Here is a 22,512-nt window from a genome sequence, read left to right as displayed (position 1 = left end):
AAATATTTACAACCTAGACTTTTAAGAGAACGTCTGCCAACCCCTGGTATGTTACTTTAATTTTTACACATTAATCCAACCTTGCATATCCGAGATAAATCCCAATTTGTCATGTATATAAGCCATTTTTTTATGTTACTGAATTTGATTTGCTAATATTTTATTAAATATTTTTGAGTCTGTGTTCATAAGGGATATTGGTCTGCAGTTTTCTTATAATATCTTTGTCTGGCTTTGTTATTAGGATAATACCGTCCTCAAAGAATGAGTTGGTAAGTGTTCTCTCCTCCTCTACTTTCTGAAAGAGTTCATGAAGGATTAGTGTTATTGCTTCTTTAAATGTCTGGTAGAATTCACCAATGAAGCCACTGGGCCTGGGATTCTCTCTGTAGGAAGATTTTTAATTACTAATTCATTGTCTTTAACTGTTATAGGTCTATTCATATATTCTATTTCCTCAAGTCAGTTTCAATAATTTGTGTCTAGGAATCTGTCCACTTCATCTAAGTTGCCTAATTTGTTGGGATAAAGTTGTTCATGACACTCCTTATCATCCTTTTAATTTCTATAGAGTAATGATGTCCTCTCTTTCATTCCTAATTTTGGTAATTTGTGTACTCTTTATTTTCTTGGTCAGTCTAGGGAGGAATTTGTCAATTTTGACAACATCTTCAGAGAACTAATTTTTGGTTTCATTGATTTTTCTCGTTTTTCTGTTTTCTATTTCACTGTTTTCCATTCTAATCTTTATTATTTCCTTCCTTATGCTTGCTTTGCATTTAGTTTGCTCTTTATCTAGTTTCTTAAGGTGGAATCCTAGTTTATTGCTTGAGACCTGCCTTATTTTCTAATATACAGTTATAAATTTAAAAGCTATAAATTTTCCTCAAAGTACTGCTTTAGCTGCATTCCATAAATTTTGATATGTTGTGTTTTCATTTTCATTTAGTCAAAAATGCTTTTAGGGGCCGGCACGGTGGCACAGTGGCTAAGTTCATGCACTCCGCTTTGGCAGCCCAGAGTTTGCAGGTTCGAATCCCAGGCGGGGACCGATGCATCACTCATCAAGCCATGCTGTGGCAGCATCCCACATACAAAAAAAATAGAGGAAGACGGGCACAGATGTTAACTCAGAGCCAATCTTCCTCAGCAAAAAGTGGAAGACTGGCAACAGATGTTAGCCCAAGGCCAATCTTCCTCACAAATAAATAAATAATAAAAGAGTTAATTAAAAAAAAAGTTTTAAATTTGCCTTGGGATTTCTTCTTTGACCTATGGGTTATTTATAAGTATACTGTTTAATTGCAAATATTTTGAGATATCCTAGATTTCTTTCTGTTATGGATCTCTAATTCTGTTGTGGTCACAGAACATATTTTATATGATTTCAATCTTTAAAAATAATTGAGACTTATTTTATGGCCCAGAATATTCTTAGAGACTGTTCCATGTATACTTGAAAAGAATGTATATTCTGCATGGAGTATTCAATAAATATGAGCTCTGTTAATTGATAATGTTGATTAAGTCTTTTATATCCCTGCTAATTCTCTGTCTAGTTCTTCTATCAAGACAGTGGGGTATTAAAATCTATAAGCATTATTGTTTTTTTTTTTTTTTTTTTTAAAGATTTTATTGATTTTTTGCCCCCAAAGCCCCAGTAGATAGTTGTATGTCACAGCTGCACACCCTTCTAGTTGCTGTATGTGGGACTCGGCCTCAGGCTGGACAGAGAAGTGGTGCCTCAATGCGCACCCGGGATCCGAACCCGGGCCGCCAACATCGCAGCGCGCGCACTTAACCACCAAGCCACAGGGCCGGCCCAAGCATTATTGTTGAACTGTCTATTTCTCTTTTAATTTCTGTCAGTTTTTGCTTCATGTATTTTGGTGCTCTGTTGTTAGGTATATTTTTATAGTTGTCATATTTTTCTCACATATTGACCCTCTGTCCCTATGAAATGTCCTTCTGTCTCGGGTAATATTTCTTGTCTTAAAGTATATTTTATGTGATATTAATATAGTCACTCCAGCTCTCCTATGGTTACTGTTTGCATGATCTATCTTTTTACTCTCAACCTATTTGCATCTTTGAATACAGGTATGTCTCTTTGACAACAGAGAGTTGGGTCTTACACCTATTTATCCAGGCTGACAATCCCTATCTTTTGAACAAGCAGTTAGTCCATTCAAATTTAATATAATTATTGATATGGTTGGATTTATATACGCTATGTTTGTTTTTATTTGTTTCATGTCTTTTTTTTTAATCTCTCTTCCTCCTTTAATATCTTCTTTTGTGTGAAGTATTTTTCAGTGTACCATTTTAATCCGTCTGTCGACTTTTTTACTATGTATTTTTTGTTGTTTTTTTTGTGGTTGCTCTAGGCATCACAATATCCATCTTCACTTATCACAATCTATTTCTAATTAAATTCCAAGAAATATAGAAACTTGTTCCAATATATCTCCTATTTCCCCGTTTTTATTACCCTATGTGTTATAAACTCAATAATACAGTTATAATTATTGCTTTATACAATGTTACATCTTTTTCAAAAATTTTATACAATGTTACATCTTTTTTAAAAATTAAGAGAAAAAATATAGAGTTGTATTTACCATTTCCAATATTCTTCATTTCTTCTTATGGATTCGAGTGACTACCTGGTGTCACTTCCTTTCAGCCTTAAGGACTTCCTTCAGTATTTTAAGGCAAGTCTGCTACCAAGAAATTCTCTTCTTATGTGAGAATGTCTTTATTTTGCCTTCATTTTTGAAGAACAGTTTTCTAGATATGTAATTCTTGGTAAAAAATTTTTTCTTTCCACATTTTGAATATGTTGTCCCACTGCCTTCAGTCTTCCATCATTTCTGATAAGTCAGCCATAAATCCTATTGCTGTTCACTTGCATGTGATGAGTCATTTTTTCCTTGCTGCTTTCAAGATTTTTCTTTTTTCTTTTTTTTTTTTTGTGAGGGAGATCAGCCCTGAGCTAACATCCATGCTAATCCTCCTCTTTCTGCTGAGGAAGACCGGCTTTGAGCTAACATCTGTTGCCAATCCTCCTCCTTTCCCCCCGCCCCCCAAAGCCCCAGTAGATGGTTGTATGTCACAGTTGCACATCCTTCTAGTTGCTGTATGTGGGACGCTGCCTCAGCATGGCTGGAGAAGCGGTGTGTCGGTGCGCACCCGGGATCCGAACCCAGGCCGCCAGTACTGGAGCGCGCGCACTTAACCGCTAAGCCACGAGGCCGGCCCTCAAGATTGTTCTTTATCTTCCAACAGTTTGATATGTTTTTATCATAGTCTGGGGTTCATCGAGCTTATTGGATCTGTAGATTAATGTTTATCATCAAATTCAGGAAGTTTTTGGCTATGATTTCTTGTAATATTTTCTGCTCCCTTCTCTTACTCCTCTCCTTCTATATACGTATTTCCTTACATACACACTTATGTTGTCCCACAGATCTCAGAGGTTTGTTCATTGTTCTTCAATCTTTTTTCTCTCTTGTTTTTCATTTAAATAATTTTTACTGATCTATCTACAACTTCACCAGTTCTTTCTTCTACCATCTTAAATCTGTTGTTGAGTCCCTCCATGGTTTATTTCTTTGAAATATCTGTAAGACCTGCTTTTTTCTTGGCGAGGAAGACTGGCCCTGAGCTAACAGTTATTGCCAACCTTCTTCTTTTTGCCTGAGGAAGATTGTTCCTGAGCTAACATCTGTGCCAATCTTCCTCTATTTTATATGTGGGACGCTGCCACAGCATGACTTGACAAGTGGTGTGTAGGTCTGTGCCCGGGATCCGAACCCACGAACCCCGGGCCACCAGAGCAGGGCGCACAAACTTAACCACTGTGCCACTGGGCCAGCCCCTCTATAAGAGCTGCTGTGAGGTCTGTGTGTGCCAGATCTAACATTTGGGGTCACTCAGAGACACTTTCTACTGATTTTTTTTTCCTGAGTATGGGTCATACTTTGTTTTGCCACTTGTCTTCTAATTCTTTTGTTGAATACTGAACATTTAAAATAATGTACTGTTGAAAACGGAAACAAACTCACAGATACAAAGAAGAAAATGGTGGTCATCAGGGGTGAGGAATGTGTGATATAGGTAAAAGGGATTAAGAGGTACAAACTTCCAGTTATGAAATAAATAAGTCATGGAGATGTAATGTACAACATAGACAATACAGTCAGTAATATTGTAATAACTTTGTATGGTGACAGATGGTTACTAGACTTGTCATGGTGATCATTTCGTAATGTATACAGATGTCGAATCACTATGTTGTACACCTGAAACTAATATAATGTTGTATGTCAACTATACTTTAATTTAAAAAAAAAGTACTGTTGGCAACTACGGATTCTGACTTTCCCCTACTAAAGTTTGTGGTGGTGGTGGTTTTTTTAGCCTTTTCTTTTACTAACTTTCCCAGACTAAATCTGTGAAACCTGTCTCTCCTGAAGTGTGTGGTTCCTGATGGCTCAGGTGTGTTTTTCCCCTTGTTTTTATTTTGAAGCCTGGCTTCAGGGGTCACCTTTCTGTCTGCAAAGCTTACTGATCGATGAGAAGTCGTGTTCAACCACCTTGAGCCCTTTTACTCTCTGCTGATGGATCTGTGGTTGGGATGGGGGGCACACTCATACTTTAGGCCTTCAAGTCTGCTATAGTTTTTACTTTCTGCTGGGCTTTCTCACATATCCTCTTCATTGGCCAGAGATGTGTGGATGGCATGGGTTTGCACCAGTTTCTGGTGTGTGTAAAGACACCAGTCAACCCAGGATATCTGAAGAGCTTATCAAGCTCCCTGTAGCTGTCTCACCTCCCAGACTTCTCTGTTAAAGCCCTATCTAGTCTGCTGCTCCACTGTTTGTCCCAAACAGAACTGTAACCTTGAGAGTTTCTGGCTCTCCTTGTTTCACTTGCCACCAAGATCATCTCTTTTAACTGACAACACTCCAAATCAAATGAGCCCCATCCCACAGAAGTAGTGAAGCTGCTGGTTTTCATGGCTTATCCCACCTTGAACTACCACACTACCAGAGCTGGAAAAAATGGGAGCAACCCTGGGTAAGACTATAAACTTGTGCTGTTCTTATCCAAAATTCAGTGGTTTTCATGAATAAATGCTTCTCAATTTGTTATAAGCCTATGATTGTTTTTGACAGTTTGGCCCTGCTTTACAGTTGCTTTTTGGGGATAGGATTGCTGACCTCACTCACTCATGCCAGAAATGAATCTCCTCCGCAGGTGATAAATCTCATAAGTGATAACATCCTAACCTTGGTGAAGCTAAATAGACAGTCTGAAATCAAATCTATTTTCCTGGAATTAGACCCAAGTGCCATAACACCTAAACTGCTCAAATACAACTCAATCCCAAAATACACTTAGGAGGAAAAACTTCCCTGAGGAAGGCAGAGGAATAAAGTCATTCTGGAATACTGGAATTACTTTCAATTCCAGAAGGCAACAATATAAAAAATTGAATATCCAAGAGTTATTTTCAGTTCCCATTTTCCAAAAGCCCTACTAGAGTCACTAGTACCTTCTACGTGTATATATAATCTGAACCAGGCCCAGAGACAATCATGGCTAGGGCAAGAGTAGGTGGACAGCCTCAGATCTTGTCATCAGGTAGGTTCTCAAATAGGTCCTACACAAAGAAGTACACTGAGAGCCACAGCTGGTCCTGGTAGTTAAGCCTATCAGCATGTCTGGGTGTCTACCACGGGTCCCTTGCTCACTAGCCCAGGCTTAACTCTTGGGCCACCTGGTCATTACCATCCCAAGACTCAGGAGTTTTGATTTTTAATGCTTATACTCCCAGCCAATAACTGGGTGGTTTGAAAGCATCTCTTCCACTTGCCAAACTTCAAGCATCACCTAATGCCTGGATTCTCACTGCATTTGCCAGATCCCCATCCCCTCCCACACCAGGGCTTGCAAATAATTCCTAAGCAAACATGCCCCTATATTCACCCTATCGGTGCACTTTCCCTCAAATACCAGACTTGATGAGTTTCCACAACCTCCATTCCACCTGCTCCCTGACTGAAGCTATCGTGTCAGACAATTTGTCTGCTCTACTCAGATTCTCCTTATAATGCACCTGCAATTTCCACTAAATAGTCAATGGGCCATAGCCCCTGACAGGACAAATGGATACCTGATTGAAGCTGGGCTAATCCTCTTTCCTGAGCATTGAAAATTTGAACACAAATGCTTCAGTTACTCTGTGTTGCACATGGGTGCTGGAAAGACATGACAAAGCAGGGCAGAACAGGGGCAGTCATTTTCCATCATGGACACAGAAGCAAAGAATATCAGTCTGAAGGAAAAGAGAAATATATGAAGCAGAGGCACCAAAGAAGCAGAGATAAGAATCCATATGACCACAGAGAGATGGGAAAGAAATCCTGGTCTTGATCCTTCATGAAATCCAATTGAATGCTCCATCCTTGCATCCCAAGAGAAACCCTGTACTTTCCACCAATGTCCCCACTTTAAACTAGCTTAAGGGGGCAGGGGTCTGTTCCTCGCAATTGAACTACCTCAGTCCACACCTCTTGGTTTTCCTCCCTTGCTCCAGTCTGTATTTCCCAGGCGCCAGCATCACTCACAATCTAGTTAGACCAGTTACTTCTTCACCATAGAGCTCCTTGTGTTCAACTCACGTTCTTCTGGCTATGCCAAGTTTCTCTACAACCCCCTAAGACTAGATCATATTCTCTAAGCTCTGAAGTTTTCTTTGGCTATGATGAACAGGGCAATGAGAGGCAGTATGGTCTTAAAATCTTTTAGCCTTAGCTTCTCATCTGGGAACCACCACCTACCTCATAAATTGTGACGGGGATTATATAAGGTGAGAATAAAGTGCTTATTAGCAAAGCATCTGACACACGGCAAGCCCCACTAAAGGTAGTTCTTTTCTATATTACCTTGATTAAACTTGTACATTCTGAACATTAGGTAAAAATTACATCACTAATATTTAGGATTTGAATGGCACCAAGTATACCAACAAGACTAATCAACAGTAATTCCTGCTGGGTAGTATTCTTTTCACATGATAGCACTACTAACTTGTGAGTAGCCATACCAACTCCCAATCAACATCAGTTTCTTCCAAACTTGTTTCTAGTCCCATTGTATTTTTGAAGCTTTGAAAATGACCCTGTGATCTTGCATCCGCATTTATAAGACCACTTCCCCTAATTTACCAATGTTGCTCATGAGATTTGTTTTGTGTACTTTTACCCAGCTGTTTCAAAAGAGAAAACAAAGGTCAGAGGTTGAAACTAACTGGTCAAAAATCACATTTATCAAACTTAAGTAAAGAGAAACTAATATATTTTTGGTGAAAGACAGTTAAGGGCCAAAATTATCATGACTATTGGGAAAGGGTGATTAAGGCATCTTAATTTTAAATTTTTGTCTAATAAAACCTCTCACAGAGAAAGAGAGACAGAGACTGCATTTCACAGTTAAGATTATTTAGATGAAAATTATGTTTAGCGCTTGGCTAGTTAGTTGCATCTTAGTTACGTGACAGATTCCTGGACAACTGAGATGCTAAATAATCTAGATACCAAACAAACCAACAAAAGTCCCAGCACAAAATCACTACATAAAGTATTTTATTTCCTTCTCAATTACATAGATCTACTCCATTCAACATAAGGAAAAACAATTCCTAGAAGAATCATTTGGTGTTGGATTCACATAACAAATAATAATGCCATCAACAGGACCGATCACATGATGAGTAGGAATTCTATCAACAGTATTAGAGCTACTATTATAAACATCTGTGCATACACAGTGACCACACACATACACACACACAAGGTGAGATTCTGCTTTAAGTCACAGAAGAAGCATCCTTTTTCTATTTCACACCTAGCTCCAAAGGCCCATTGCACTGAGCCTCCCAGCTAGCCTGTGGCTATTTTTCTACCTTCTCCTCCTCCTTCCCAATCTTTTAGCCCCATGATTCTGCAGGTATGAACTCAGAGGATCCTCCTGATGAATTAATCCAACATTCACCCATTTTATGAGTGACTGATGTTCAATTCATTTCTACTTATGAATAAAGGCCATAAGTACTTGTTAACTGACTGTTAATAAAATTCAGTGTTAATAAACTAAAACTAACAAGAGATTCTTTAGTATTCTACTAGGAAACTTGACTGCCACAAAATAGGTGGCAATGTTGCAAAGATCCTACTACAAATACACACACAAAATCATTTGGAAATCTTGCAGTTCTCACAAGAACTCCATTATTACTGTTGAGGGAAGTAGTGGTAGTTTTCTATTGCTGCTATTCTTGCTTTTTAATCTTCAATTATGGCTCATTCGACGTCATCATTTTCAAATTAGTTTGCTATATGCTGTGTATAATGATAAGTATTGCATCAACAGTATCCTTATTTTAAAATTTCCAATAATTAGACTTTGACATGTGTATGTCATGTTTCAAATATGAACCATACCTCAATTGCTAAAGCACATTTATAATCCTTCCCCCAAATTTATTTGTACATAATAGTCTATTGCCGATGAATTATTTTCAACTAGAAAGCAAGAACAGGCAGGTTAAGTAGATAATGAGGTCCTGCATAAGTCAGCTGAGGTCGACCCACCTAAGCTGCTAAGGTCTAAAAAGTTGGCATCACTGCCATAACCAACCAAGCTGCTCTAAGCTGCCAGGTCACATTGCTTCCAGCCTAGTCCTCCCAAATTCTTTCTCTTCTCAACTACTTCAGAGAGCATTATAAACTCACCCCACCCATTATCTTTTAATTTGCACAGTCACATAAATTCTACCTATGGCTTCTTAGAATCTCACATCCCCTTAACTGATCTTCTTCCTTCACCACTATTGTAAACAATTCCTTGTCCAAGAAGATCTGTGTTCTCTTAATTTCCATTTTTATAAGGAAAACCCACACCTTAGACTATAACATTCATAAAAGCTCCTTTCTTCATGCTCAACGAATCTCAGACCCAAGGGACAGCATGGAGCCACTAATGCCTCTTCCTGTAGTCTCCCTGGAAGTAGATTTTCAGTTCTTAGATATAAGAGCACATCCTTCTTGCCCTCACTCCCCAAACTCAGATCCCTCTGCATTAAAGGTCAGCTCTGTCACCTTACCCCTCCATCCCCCCCAATATTCAAAGAAAAGTGACTGGATAGCCACTGAATACGTCAAGATTCTGAAGTGTGACAGACAAGGGAAGGGAGGCAGCAAAATGGATTCCCATATATTTTTAATTAGAGTTTTCATACATGCTCTGAGAATGAGCTAAAGGTTCATTCCTTCTCTCATATTTGGAGGCCCAGCAGTATTACTTTTCAGAAAAATCTTGGTTTTCTATTGTTTCATTATGAGTTTTACAAGCATTGTTTTCTTCTATTTTTCAGTCTGATTCCTTGGCTCTTGGCTCTTCATTGAGGGGCTGTTGCCACCTAGTGGACTAAATGGGAATACATGCCAATGCATTATCACAGGTTCTCACCTCTGTGCTTCCAGAAGAGACCACTAGATGGAGGCTTCAAATTTGAAGCAGAAGGAGAGCTCCTAAACCTATCTAGAAAACCAGTTCGTTGGTTTATGACTAACAAAAAACTAATAAAGAGTCACAAAAATAAAATAAAAGGGAATGTGTCCAAAATACTGAGTTAAAAATCTTTTGGAGGTAGTATGGCACTGAGGTTAAGAATATAGGCTTTGACTCTTATGAACATAATCACAAAAATCCACAACAAAATATTACCAAGTTGAATTCAGCAATACATAAAAGTGGTAATACATCATGACCATATGAGGCTTACCCCAGGATTGCAAGGCTGGTTCAACCTTCAAAAATCAATCAGTGTAATTCACCATATTAACAGTCTAAATATCTAAATAGATGCAGAAGTAGTATTTGAAAAATTTGACACCATTCATGATAATAACAGCAAATTAGGAATACAAGGGAATGTCCTCAAGCTGATAACAGGCATCTATAAAAAACATATAGCCTCCTGATTTCAAAACTTACAACAAAGCTACTGTAATCAAAACAGTGTGGTGACGGCATAAAGACAAACATATAGACAAATGGAATAGAATAGAGAGCCCTAAAATAAACCTTCATATATATGGTCAATGATTTTTAACAAAGTTGCCAAGACCATTCAATGAGGGTAAGAACAATCTTTTCAACAAATAGTGATGGCAAAATTGAATATGGAGGGGCCAGGCCCGTGGCTTAGCGGTTAAGTGTGCGCACTCCGCTACTGGTGGCCCAGGTTCGGATCCCGGGCACGCACCAATGCACCACTTGTCTGGCCATGCTGAGGCGGCGTCCCACATACAGCAACTAGCAGGATGTACAACTACAACATACAACTATCTACTGGGGCTTTGGGGAGAAAAAGGGTAAAAAAGGAGGAAGATTGGTAATAGATGTTAGCTCAGCACTGGTCTTGCTCAGCAAAAAGAGGAGGACTGGCATGGATGTTAGCTCAGGGCTGATCTTCCTCACAAAAAAAAAAAAAATTGAATATGGACATGCAAAAGAATGTATGTGAACCTTATCTTATACCATATCAACAAAAATTACCTCAAAATAGATCAAAGATCTAAATGTAAGACCTAAAACTATAAAACTTGTAGAAGAAAACATAGAGGAAAAGCTTCATGACGTTGGATTTGGCAATGATTTCTAGGATATGACACCAAAGGCACAGGCAGCAACAACAAAAAAATAAGTAAACTGTACTACATCAAAATTAAAAACTTCTGCGTATAAAAGGTCACAATCAACAGAGTGAAAAGGCAATCCATGGAACGGAAGAATATATTTGTAAATCATATATCTGATAAGGAGTTAGTCTCCAGAATATATAAAGAACTCTTACAACTCAAAAAAAAAAAACGATTAAAATAAGGACACAGGACTTTAATGGGCATTTCCCCAAAGAAGATATATGAATGGCCAACAAGCATATGAAAAGATGTCCAACATCATTAAATCATTAGGGAAATGCAAACAAAACCACAACAAGGGGGCCGGCCCCATGGCTTAGCGGTTAAGTGTGCGTGCTCCGCTGCTGGTGGCCCGGGTTCGGATCCCGGGCGCACACCGACGCACCACTTCTCCAGCCATGCTGAGGCCGAGTCCCACATACAGCAACTAGAAGGATGTGCAACTATGACATACAACTATCTACTGGGGCTTTCGGGGTAAAAATAAATAAATAAACCGCAACGAGATATCATCTCACACCCATGAGGATGGCTACTATCAAAAACAGAAAATAGCATGTGTTGGTGAGAATGCAGAAAAATTAGAACCCTTGTGCACTGTTAGTGGGAATACAAAATGGTACACACACTGTGAATAACAGTACGGTGGTTCCTCAAAAATTTAAAAATAGAATTACCATATGATCCAGAAATTCCAATTCTGGGTATATACCCAAAACAACTGAAAATAAGGACTTGAAGAGAGATCTGTACACTCATATTCACAGCAGCATTATTCACAATAACCAGCAGGTGGAAGCAACCCAAATGCCTATTAACAGACGAATAAATAGACAAAATGTGGTAAACACAGACAATGGACTATTATTCAGCCTTAAAAAGGAAGGAAATTCTGACACATGCTACAATATGGATGAATCTTGATAACATTATGCTAAGTGAAAGAAGCCAGGCACAAAAGGACCAATACTGTATGATTCCACTTATGTGAGATATCTAGAGCAGTCAAATCATTGAGACAGAAAGTAGAATGGTGGTTGCCAGAGGCTGAGGTAACAGGGAGATATTGTTAATGGTACAGAGTTGCAGTTTTGCAAGATGAAAAGAGTTCTGTGGATGGATGACGGCGATGGTTGCGCAACAATATTAATGTACTTAATGGCACTAAGCTGTACACTTAAAAAATGCTTAAGATGGTAAATGTTATGTTATGTGTATTTTACCACAATTTTTAAAAATAATAAAAGTTAAAAGAGAAAAAAAACCTATAGCTAACATCATACTTGATAGTAAAATATTGAACTCTTTCCCCCTAAGATCAAAAACAAGACAACAATGTCATCTCACTATTTTTTATCTGCTATTGGACTAGAAATCTTAGCCAATACAATAAGGTAAGAGTGATAAACAAAAGTCATAAACATCAAAGAGGAAGAAGTAAAATTGTCTGTATTCACAGATACACACATAAAATTTATTTTTAAAAGTTAACTAGAACTAGTAAACAAATTTAACAATGTTGTACATACAATACAAACTCAATATACAAAAATCAATTGCATTTCTATATACTAGCAACAAACCAGAAAATAAAAATTTTAAAATAATACCATTTAGGGCCGGCCCCATGGCTTAGCGGTTAAGTGCGCGGGCTCCGCTACTGGCGGCCCGGGTTCAGATCCCGGGCACGCACCTCTTCTCCAACCATGCTGAGGCTGCGTCCCACATAGAGCAACTAGAAGGATGTGCAACTATGACATACAACTATCTACTGGGGCTTTGGGAAATAAATAAATAAATAAATAAATAATAAAATAAAATAATACCATTTACTATAACATTAAAAAACATAATATTTAGGGATAAGTTTAAAGAAAGATGTATATACAAGATCTCAACACTAATCTAAAAACATTGCTAAGAAAAAAAAGTTCTAAATAAGTGGAAAGATACAGTGAATTCATAAATTAGAAGACTCAATTCTAAAACGACAACTCTCCCCAAATTGATAGGATCAATGCAATCCACTCAAAATCTCAGTAGGCTTTTATGTAAAATAATAATAATAATAATAATAATAATTGACAAGCTGATTCTAAAATGTATAAGTAGGGCCGGCCCTGTGGCTTAGTGGTTAAGTGCGCGCACTCCGCTGCTGGCGGCCTGGGTTTGGATCCCGGGCGCGCACCGACGCACTGCTTCTCCGGCCATGCTGAGGCGGCATCCCACATACAGCAACTAGAAGGATGTGCAGCTATGACATACAACTATCTACTGGGGCTTTGGGGGGGAAATAAATAAATAAATAAAATCTTTAAAATGTGTAAGGAAATGAAAAGAAAACAAAACCCTAGAATAGCCAAAATAGCCAAAACAACTTTGAAAATGAAGAATGGAGTTGGAAGACTAATACTACTTGATTTCAAGATTTATTATAAAACTATAGTATTCAAGACATTGCAGTATTGGTGAAAAGATTAATGGAATAGAATACAGTCTATAAATAGACTCACACATATAAAGATCAAATTATTTTTCAGAAAGTGCATCAAAATTTCAATGAGGAAAGTCTTTTCAATAAATGGTGCCAGAACAAATGAATATTCATATAAAAAGACCTTGATTCCTATCTCATACCACACAAAAAAATTAATTTGAAATGGGTTATAGACTTTTACATAAATGTAAAAGCTAAAACCATAAAGTTTCTAGTAGAAAACATAGAAGAATACCTTTGCAACCTCAGGTTAGGCCAAGATTTCTTGGAGAGGACACAGGAAGCATTAATCATAAAAGAAAAAAACTAATAAACTGGACTTCATAAAAATGTAAAACTTCTGCTAATCAAAAAACACGTTAATAAAGTAGATCAGAAAGCCATAGACTGAGAGAAAATATTCACAACACATGTATCTGATAAAGTATCAAAGTAAAAAAATATCCACAACTCAATAATAGGGCAAAGAACATGATTTTTTTTAATTGTCAAAAGACTTTAAAAAGACACTTCTGGGCCGGCCCCGTGGCTTAGTGGTTAAGTGCGCGTGCTCCGCTGCTGGCAGCCCGGGTTCGGATCCCGGGCGTGCACCGACGCACCGCTTCTCCGGCCATGCTGAGGCCGCGTCCCACATACAGCAACTAGAAGGATGTGCAACTATGACATACAGCTATCTACTGGGGCTTTGGGGGGAAAAAATAAATAAATAAAATTTAAAAAAAAATAAAAAAATTAAAAGGCACTTCTAAAAGATGATATACGAATGGCCAATAAGGGTGTGAAAAGGTGATCAACATAATTAGTCATCAGGGAAATGCAAATTAAAACCACATCAGTCCCATTACATGGTCACTAGAATGACCAAAATTTAAAAGTTAATACAAAATGCTTACAAGGATGTGAAAGAACTGGACCTCACAAACTACTGGAACTGTAAAATGTATAAACAATTTGGAAAATTGTTTGGTAATTTCATAAAAAGTTTAACATACATCTACCATGTGACCTATCAATTCCTAGACATATGTCTAAGAGAAATAAAAACATACATATATCCACAAAAACGTTGTATAAGAATTTTCATAGCTGCTTTATCGATAATAACCAAAAACTTGAAACAGCCCAGGAACCAACAGGCGAATAGATAAACTGTGATACAGTCAATGGAATACTACTCAACAGCAAAAAGAAATGAACTACTAACACCTGCAACAACATGGATGCACCTCAAACATTATGCTTTTGAAAAACGCTAGACACAAAAGAGCACATGTATGACTTCATTTATATGACATTTTAGAGCAGGCAAAACTAAGCTATCACGACAGAAATCAGAAGTTATTGCTTCTTGGGGTAGAAGAGCGGGTTCGACTGAGAAAAAGCATAAGGGAATTTTCTAAAGAGATAGCAATGTTCTGTATCGTCACGGAACATGGATTACAAGGGTACATGCATTTGTGAAAACTGCTTGAACCATACACACTTATTATCTCTGCATTTCATTGTATGTAAATCACACCACTATTTTAAAAAGAAAAAAAGTACATTGAGACTTTGGAATCACACAGGCTCCTGCTCTGCCACTTACCAGCTGTGTGACCTTGGCCAAGTGTTAAACTGTCAGTTTCCTCATCTGAAAAATGGGGAGAACAAGAGTTGAGAACAACCTCATAGAGTTGCCAGAAAGAATAAATGAGATAATGTTTTTAAACCATTAGCATACAGTAAGTGCTCACTAAATATTAACCAAAAAAGTTAGAAACCCTCCGTCATGTATTTCAGCGAAGGAGAAGCACACAAGAATGGCAAGAGCAGCTAAATGCTGGGCAATTCCCATATATTATCTCACTTATTTTTTTATTTTATTTTTTTGTGAGGAAGATCAGCCCTGAGCTAACATCCATACTAATCCTCCTCTTTTTGCTGAGGAAGACCAGCTCTGAGCTAACATCTGTTGCCAATCCTCCTGTTTTTTTTTCCCCCAAAGCCCCAGTAGATAGTTGCACATCCTTCTAGTTGCTGTATGCGGGATGCCGCCTCAGCGTGGCCGGAGAAGTGGTGTGTCGGTGCGCGCCCGGGATCCGAACCTGGGCCTCCAGTAGTGGAGCGCTCACACTTAACCGCTAAGCCACGGGGCCGGTCCAATCTCACTTATTTTTTAAAACAACTCCTCACAGAGATTATTGCTGTTTTATGCTCCACAGGTTGCCTATGGTCACTCAGAAAGGAAATGGAAAAAGCCAAGATGCAAACTCTCACTCGTGTTTTTTCCACTGCACCCTACTATCTTCCATTAGGGTCACTTTCAGCAACATAATCCTGAAACTGTGAGGACAGCACAACTCATGAGAAGCTACTAAGGCTCCCTCCATTCCCAATAGTACGGTAGTGTCAAGCCTGACACTGAAAAAGAGGCCAGTCCTGACAGTTTGATTAGTGAAGAGCCACAAGTAGAAGCCTGAAAATGCCGCTCTAGGCTTTTACCCTGTTCTTGGGCTTTGAGATGGTTCCTGCTACTTGAGGACATTAATTCCCCTTCCTTAGAGCAACTTCAAGATAAGAGAACTCTGAATGTAAAATCTGTGATCTAAGTGGGAAGCTAGAGCCTGGGTGGCTCAATTTGGCAGAATAGCCTTGGAAACTTGGCAGCTAAAGTGAAAGCTGGGGCCGGCCCTGTGGCTTGGGGGTTAAGTGCACGCGCTCCAATGCTGGTGGCCCGGGTTCGGATCCCGAGCGCGCACCGAGGCACCACTTCTCCGTCCATCCTGAGGCCGAGTCCCACATACAGCAACTAGAAGGATGTGCAGCTATGACATACAACTATCTACTGGGGCTTTGGGGGGAAAAAAAATAAATAAATAAATAAATAAAGTGAAAGCTGGAGTTTTTTTAAATACGTATCTTTTTTCTTAAGACAACAGCCTTTTTTAAATAATTAAAACAGAAACGATGAAAGTTACCCTGTGATCCCATTTGCCCAAAGATACCACTGTTAACAAACAGTTCAGTGTATATTCTTCCGAACTAAAATCTGCCTTCTCCTTAACTATTCCACAGTATTCCATTGCATGGACAACCACAATCCATTTAACTAGTCCCCTATTCAACTTCTGAGCTTCCAATGCTTGTGCTATTATAAATGCTGAAATCAGTATCTGTGAATATACATTTTGCATACCTGTCATTTCTTACAGGATAAATACCTAGACATATGAATTGCTAAATATGCAATTTTACATTTTTAAATTTCAAACTGCTAAATCTGCAAAAATAAAGTGCATATTTTCAGTTCTGACAGACAATATATTAAAGTACACTCACAGGAGTTCCCATTCACATCTTCCTCTGCACTTACAATTATCACTCTTTAATGTAGGAGTTGCAAACCCAAATGCCTACAGAAGACTGGCAGGAAACATGAATGGATGAAGGAGGAGCCATCTGGGTTTGTGAGAAACCTGAGAGTGCATGATCCCATAGAGAGGGCAGCCACTACACTGTTCCAGCCAACAGACGCCACGCAGAACTTCAGGCCCAGGGCTAGACCTTCTAATTTATCAAGAAGGCCAGAAATTCAAACGTTTATGAAACTTGTGCAGGTTTTAATGTTGACAACTAATATGCTCTTATTTAAACATCTGATTGGTTAGTCAAACAAAATACATCTATACGCCAGACTACATTTAGCACATGGAATTTTGTGCTAAGGTGAAAAAGATATAACACTGTATTTTCACTTGGAATCTTATTATTCATGCAGTCTATCTTTTCCTACGCTTACCAACAGAGGAGGTATTTATTCAATTTTGGTTCACAGTGACTGCCAGCACCCTTCAAAGAAAGATGCTTATCTGTTTTCTCAGATTCATATCTAAGACAAACAGTGGGGAAAAAAAAAAAGATATGAAACTTCAGGTATAGACGTTCAAGAGGGGTCTTAGTTGACCAAAGTGTGCCAGAAAAGGCATATGAAGACTCATTTGGGACTGAGTTGCTATACTCTCCTCAGCATCCTTAGAGCACCACAAAATTTTTAGAGAAAATATTAATTCATAAAATCACACCTAACTTTGAAGAGGGCGGCTTTAATAATCTAGGGTTTTCCTCCACTACTTGATACATTTGCCAAACACAGTAAATTTTCCCTTTGGTGAGACATCAAAAAAGGAAGAGAAGAATTCCCACACATTATCATATATTGAATTTAAACAACCACTTCCAGCCTTTTTAAAATGAATAAAACACATGCTCTCAAAATGTTACTGCAACACTGCTCCCATAGAAAGAACCATTTCAACAACCTATCTAGCTTCAGAGTTTCTTCTCATTCCTTCTTAGTCACCCGCTACACATCTCCAGACCCAGATACTCAGGCATTCCCTGCACCCACTGGAGATAATGGCAGAGATCCAGGACTATCCAAGGACCCAACCACACTCTTTGAGTGCAACTATCTTTTCATCAATTGTAAACAAGTCCTAAACTCTTGGCTCCATAGGGAGTCCCTACCAAGTCAGTATAAACTCTGAAATAGGGGCAGAGGTCAAGGGGATGAGAGCACAGCCTAAGCTCTGGATCTCATCCCACCCCCACTCTGTTCAAAAGAATCCTTATCAGAAGGGAACTCCCCAGCAAAAGGCCACATCCAGGAGACTTGGTCTCGCAGTGATCTAGCAGATTCAGCTGAAGCTTTGGAAGCAGGCTCTTGGAACTGTTATGAACGCAAAACACCTACATCACTACAAAGTTGTGGAGGAAAGGTGACATAAAGGGGAAAACAAGAGAGATTTGTAAACTTACATTCATCTGTTTCAGGAAAGAACCTATCTGATAAATAGTGGAATAATCGTGAACCTGAGCCACAGAAGAAATCTCTTCGGGAACGAATCTATTTCACAGTGAATTATTCTACTTTGTGTCCAAAATCATTCTAGTACACACAAAAGAGCCCAAATGACACTTAGAAAATAGTCTTTATTCTTCTGTACACAAAAAGCCCTGTTATATATGTTATAAATTATGATACTGCCTTAAATTCTTCCATTAGCATTTGAGACTTGTCACAATGAAGAGAGCTAGAGATGGGACAGAAAATTAGTTAAAACAGTGGCTCTGGGGCCGGCCCCGTGGCTTAGCGGTTAAGTGCACACACTCCACTACTGGCGGCCCGGGTTCAGATCCCGGGCGTGCACCGAGGCACCGCTTCTCCGGCCATGCTGAGGCCGCGTCCCACATACAGCAACTAGAAGGATGTGCAACTATGACATATAACTATCTACTGGGGCTTTGGGGGAAAAAAAGGAGGAGGATTGGCAATAGATGTTAGCTCAGAGCCGGTCTTCCTCAGCAAAAAAAAGAGGAGGATTAGCATGGATGTTAGCTCAGGGCTGATCTTCCTCACAAAATAAATAAATAAATAAACAAACAAACAAACAAACAAATAAATAAAAAATAAAATAAAATAGTGGCTCTGAAGTCTCAGATACTTCTCCACTATGTCCTTTAGGGTGGGTCATTTAACCTCTCTAGGCCTCAGCGTTCTCACCTGTAAGACAGGGATAGTATCTTTTTAAACAGATTTTATGAGTGCTTAATGAAAAATGCATGCGAAGCATTTAGTGTGTAATAAATATTAGTTATCATTACTATTATTATGTAGTAAAAGTCACATATCCTCAAGTTTTGTGTCTGTCTTCCTGACTAAACCAGAGTCCCCTGAGGGCAGAAACTGTGTCTTAGCTTGGCACACACATCAAAGAGAAAAAGAGAAGTGGGGAAGAAGAAAAGAATAATGCACTAGGTATTATGAAGTAAAACTTAAAATTAGATATTTTATGATATAACCCTTCTCATTCCTACTGAATATATGCAAAGCGTCTGGCACATAAGGAATACCCAACAAATGTTAATTTTCTTTCCTTCCTTTCTTTCCTTGATCTCTAACATGCAGTTGTAAGTTCATTCTCTACAGACCACACTTGGGCTTATATGAACTGTTTTCTGAGATCAAAAATTGTGACATATAGTTTGACAGCTAGGAATGGAATCATTAGGACATGGTACAGAATATTGGAATTTTGGATAGAACATACGGGTACTCTAGTTGAGATGTATATTCATCAGCTATACCTTGAAGGATCCACAAAGAGTCTCCTTGGGATCCCAAAACACTTGACAGACAAATGCAAAGCCAGATCAAGCTAGTGGTGTGAGGTTGTCTTATTCTGAAGCTGTTTTCTATCTTGCCTGTTCATCCCATCATCACCCATGGATCCCTGATTGGTGGGCATCTATCAGTATGGCAAGAGAGGGTAAAGATTAATTTAACTTTCAAGTCTCTTTTAAAATGCTCATTTATCTAGGTCCTTGATCAGTAGGAAAAAAAAAAAATATATATATATATATATACACACACACATACACAAACATATATTTTAAAGTCTGAGTCAGCAAGAATCCTAAGTATGCAGTGTTTTAACATGGTAATGGTCAAGTTTTTAATTGTACAAATTTTCTCCTCAGAATGCTCTCTATAAGACATTGCTACTGACCAAAGAGAAAGTGCATAATCTGAGTATTTGTTTTAAATAAGCAGAAGGTTAACTTCTTTAGTTTCCTAAGAGGTTAAATAAATGGGTTGGCAGATGGTCGTTTGGGAGGTTACCTGCTACTGGTTGGGGGAAGGGGCTCAAAACACCCTAACACTCAACCAAATGGTAAAGAACAGTCTTGAACAAAGTGGTCAGCAGTATACAAGCTCTGCTCCTCTGAGGGAACTATTTATGTGAAGCAGTAACTTACACCCGCTAACATCTGGAATGATTTATCTTTGTATCATTTAGAAACACAGGCTAGGGCCGGCCCCGTGGCTTAGCGGTTAAGTGCGCGCGCTCCGCTGCTGGCGGCACGGGTTCGGATCCCGGGTGCGCACCGACGCACCGCTTCTCCAGCCATGCTGAGGCGCGTCCCACATACAGCAACTAGAAGGATGTGCAGCTATGACATACAACTATCTACTGGGGCTTTGGGGGAAAAAATAAATAAATAAAATTAAAAAAAAAAAAAGAAACAGGCTAGTTTAACTGAATAAAGTGCAGCTACAAGAGCCCATTAGTAGAGAGAGACTGAGAATTTCAGCATTATCATACATAGCCTAGAATAGCATACACTTAATATTAAGTGTTTACCAACTACCAAGCATTTCCATATATGACTTCATTTAATCTTTACAACAGCCCTGTGAAGTACGAATAATTTTTTATTGTCCTCATTTTACAGATGAGAACATTGAGGCACAGAGAGGTTAAATAACTTAGCCAAGATTACAGAACTAATAAATATTGAAGCCAAGTTGAACCCAAGCAATCTTGAGCCAGAGTCCACTCTCTCAATTCAGAAGAGTTTTGGCTTATATAAAAAGCTAAAGGGCTCATCTGAAATGCAGACAAAAAAATTATACAAAAACACGTTCACTGTAGCATAATTTATAATGTAGAAAAAACTGGAAGCAATCTAAATGCCCAACAATAGGAGAACGGTTACATAAATCATGGTAAACTTATTCACTTACAATGAAATATCATCCTGCCATTAAAAATATTTATGAAAAACGTTTCATAGCGTGGGACAATGCTCTCAATGTAATGCGGGGGCGGCAGGATACAAAATTGTATATATAGTACGGTTCCTAACTATGTAAAAAATAAGCTCAGAGACAACCTCGAAGGACACATTCTCAAATAAGAAACAACGGTTATTTCCAGGTGGTGGGATCAGGGGTGTTTTTATTTTTCTTTTACTGTTTTCCACAGTGAACATGCATTATCTAACTATCAGGTTAAACAAAGGCAATTTTTTTCTTTCAATCAAGCTGCACCAAGATTCACAAGCAGTTGGTAAAAACAGCTAAAAAGCTTCTAACCTAACTTCAAGTAGTTACTTTCCTTAGGACAATACCCTTTGAACGCCAAACCTTGCACATATCAAAAAGAATGCTCATCTTCAACTTTGGAAACGAAATTAAAATATGAGTATTTTCAATTTTGGTCAATGTTTATCATTCTCTAATCATTTGTAGGATTACTTTAGAAGAAGAGAAATTGATTTAACTATTTAGAGGCCAACAACTCAGGCATGGCTTTGCTGAAATAGGTAATAAGGGACAAAAGTCTAACTGGGGAGAAAGAACAGCTGTTGCTAATCCAACTATTTACCCTCTGACCCTCTATCTGGCCAATAACTGAACAGTATCAATTGTTTTCCTGTATTATGTGCTGTTTACAATCCCTGAGAGGCATGAAAGGAATTAATAATTTAGCCTAGAAAGCTGACAGCCTTTATTGGGGAGCCCCTTGTCTGTGGGACAGAAATCACAGCAAGTAGCTGTCCTGAAGTCACAGGTCCCTTTACTGTTCCTGTTTTATAGCCTAATTGGCCCCCAAACATAAATCAATTATTTCTCCTGTTTTAAGCAACAATGACTTCTATTCTCTAACTTCCCTTGTATCAAGTCAGTCCTTGTTCTCTTGAGTTTTACAACTACACGGTAAACATGATGGCTGAGGAAAAAACTCGGGGAGCAGGGCAGACTGGGGTTATTTGGAAACAGAAGCAAAGAAAGGTTATGCTGTTTTGAACTTCTCTTGACCTTTGACTGCCCTTGTCCCTAGCTTATGCTAATGGTCAGGGTACAGAGATGCTTCTTGTAGAAATGAACTTAGCCTGAACCTGTGCCATAACATTGGACTCTAGGAAGCCCAGGAATCATAGGCAGGCAGCCAGAGTGTGAACAGCTGCCCATATTTTAAGCATAGCTACCCATCTGCTCTATCACAGAAAAGGTGAAAAAAAAAAAAAAAAAAAGGCCATTTGAATTGGACTAAGTCAGTCTTTCCTCATCCAATTTCAACACATCCCACCTGTTCTCCCAAATGTGCTGTCTACAACCACTGCTGAGCACAACGAGAAATCAGCAACAATGGTCTTTCCTGTTTAAAAATAAGCAAGTACGAGCAGGCTTTCCTACCAGGAATTCGGGGAGTAGGGGAGACATTGGGGCCTCTAAATTCCAAAGAAACATCACAGAGAAATTCCTATTGTTCTCAACCCAATGCGCAAAAGTCATAAGGTATTAACATAGGAGATGTTACTCCTTCCCAGTCAGAAGCCATGGAATTTGCAGTATCAACAACCATAACCAATTTAACACAACACACACAGCCCCTCTCACGCTTGAGATTT

The 22,512-nt window shown here is 38.6% G+C and overlaps 1 protein-coding gene across 6 annotated transcripts in view; it reads right to left on the bottom strand.

The window, feature by feature from the left end:
* The window catches only part of NR6A1 (nuclear receptor subfamily 6 group A member 1), a 217,502-nt gene that overhangs the window by 158,860 nt on the left and 36,130 nt on the right, over nt 1–22,512 (bottom strand). For 3 of the 6 annotated variants that reach the window (XM_087419108.1, XM_087419103.1, XM_087419104.1), the window contains exon 3: nt 14,861–14,905. The exons of the other annotated variants lie outside the window; for them this stretch is intronic. In XM_087419108.1, coding sequence (XP_087275234.1) covers nt 14,861–14,905 — 45 coding nt within the window. The remainder of the gene's footprint in view (nt 1–14,860; nt 14,906–22,512) is intronic. 6 annotated transcript variants of the gene reach the window in all.

The sequence above is a fragment of the Ceratotherium simum genome, chromosome 29 (assembly GCF_057802395.1).
Source record: "Ceratotherium simum simum isolate JZ-2026a chromosome 29, ASM5780239v1, whole genome shotgun sequence".
NCBI lineage: Eukaryota > Metazoa > Chordata > Mammalia > Perissodactyla > Rhinocerotidae > Ceratotherium > Ceratotherium simum.
Note: the sequence above shows the minus strand (reverse complement) of the source record. Positions and strands in the feature narration are given on the sequence as shown.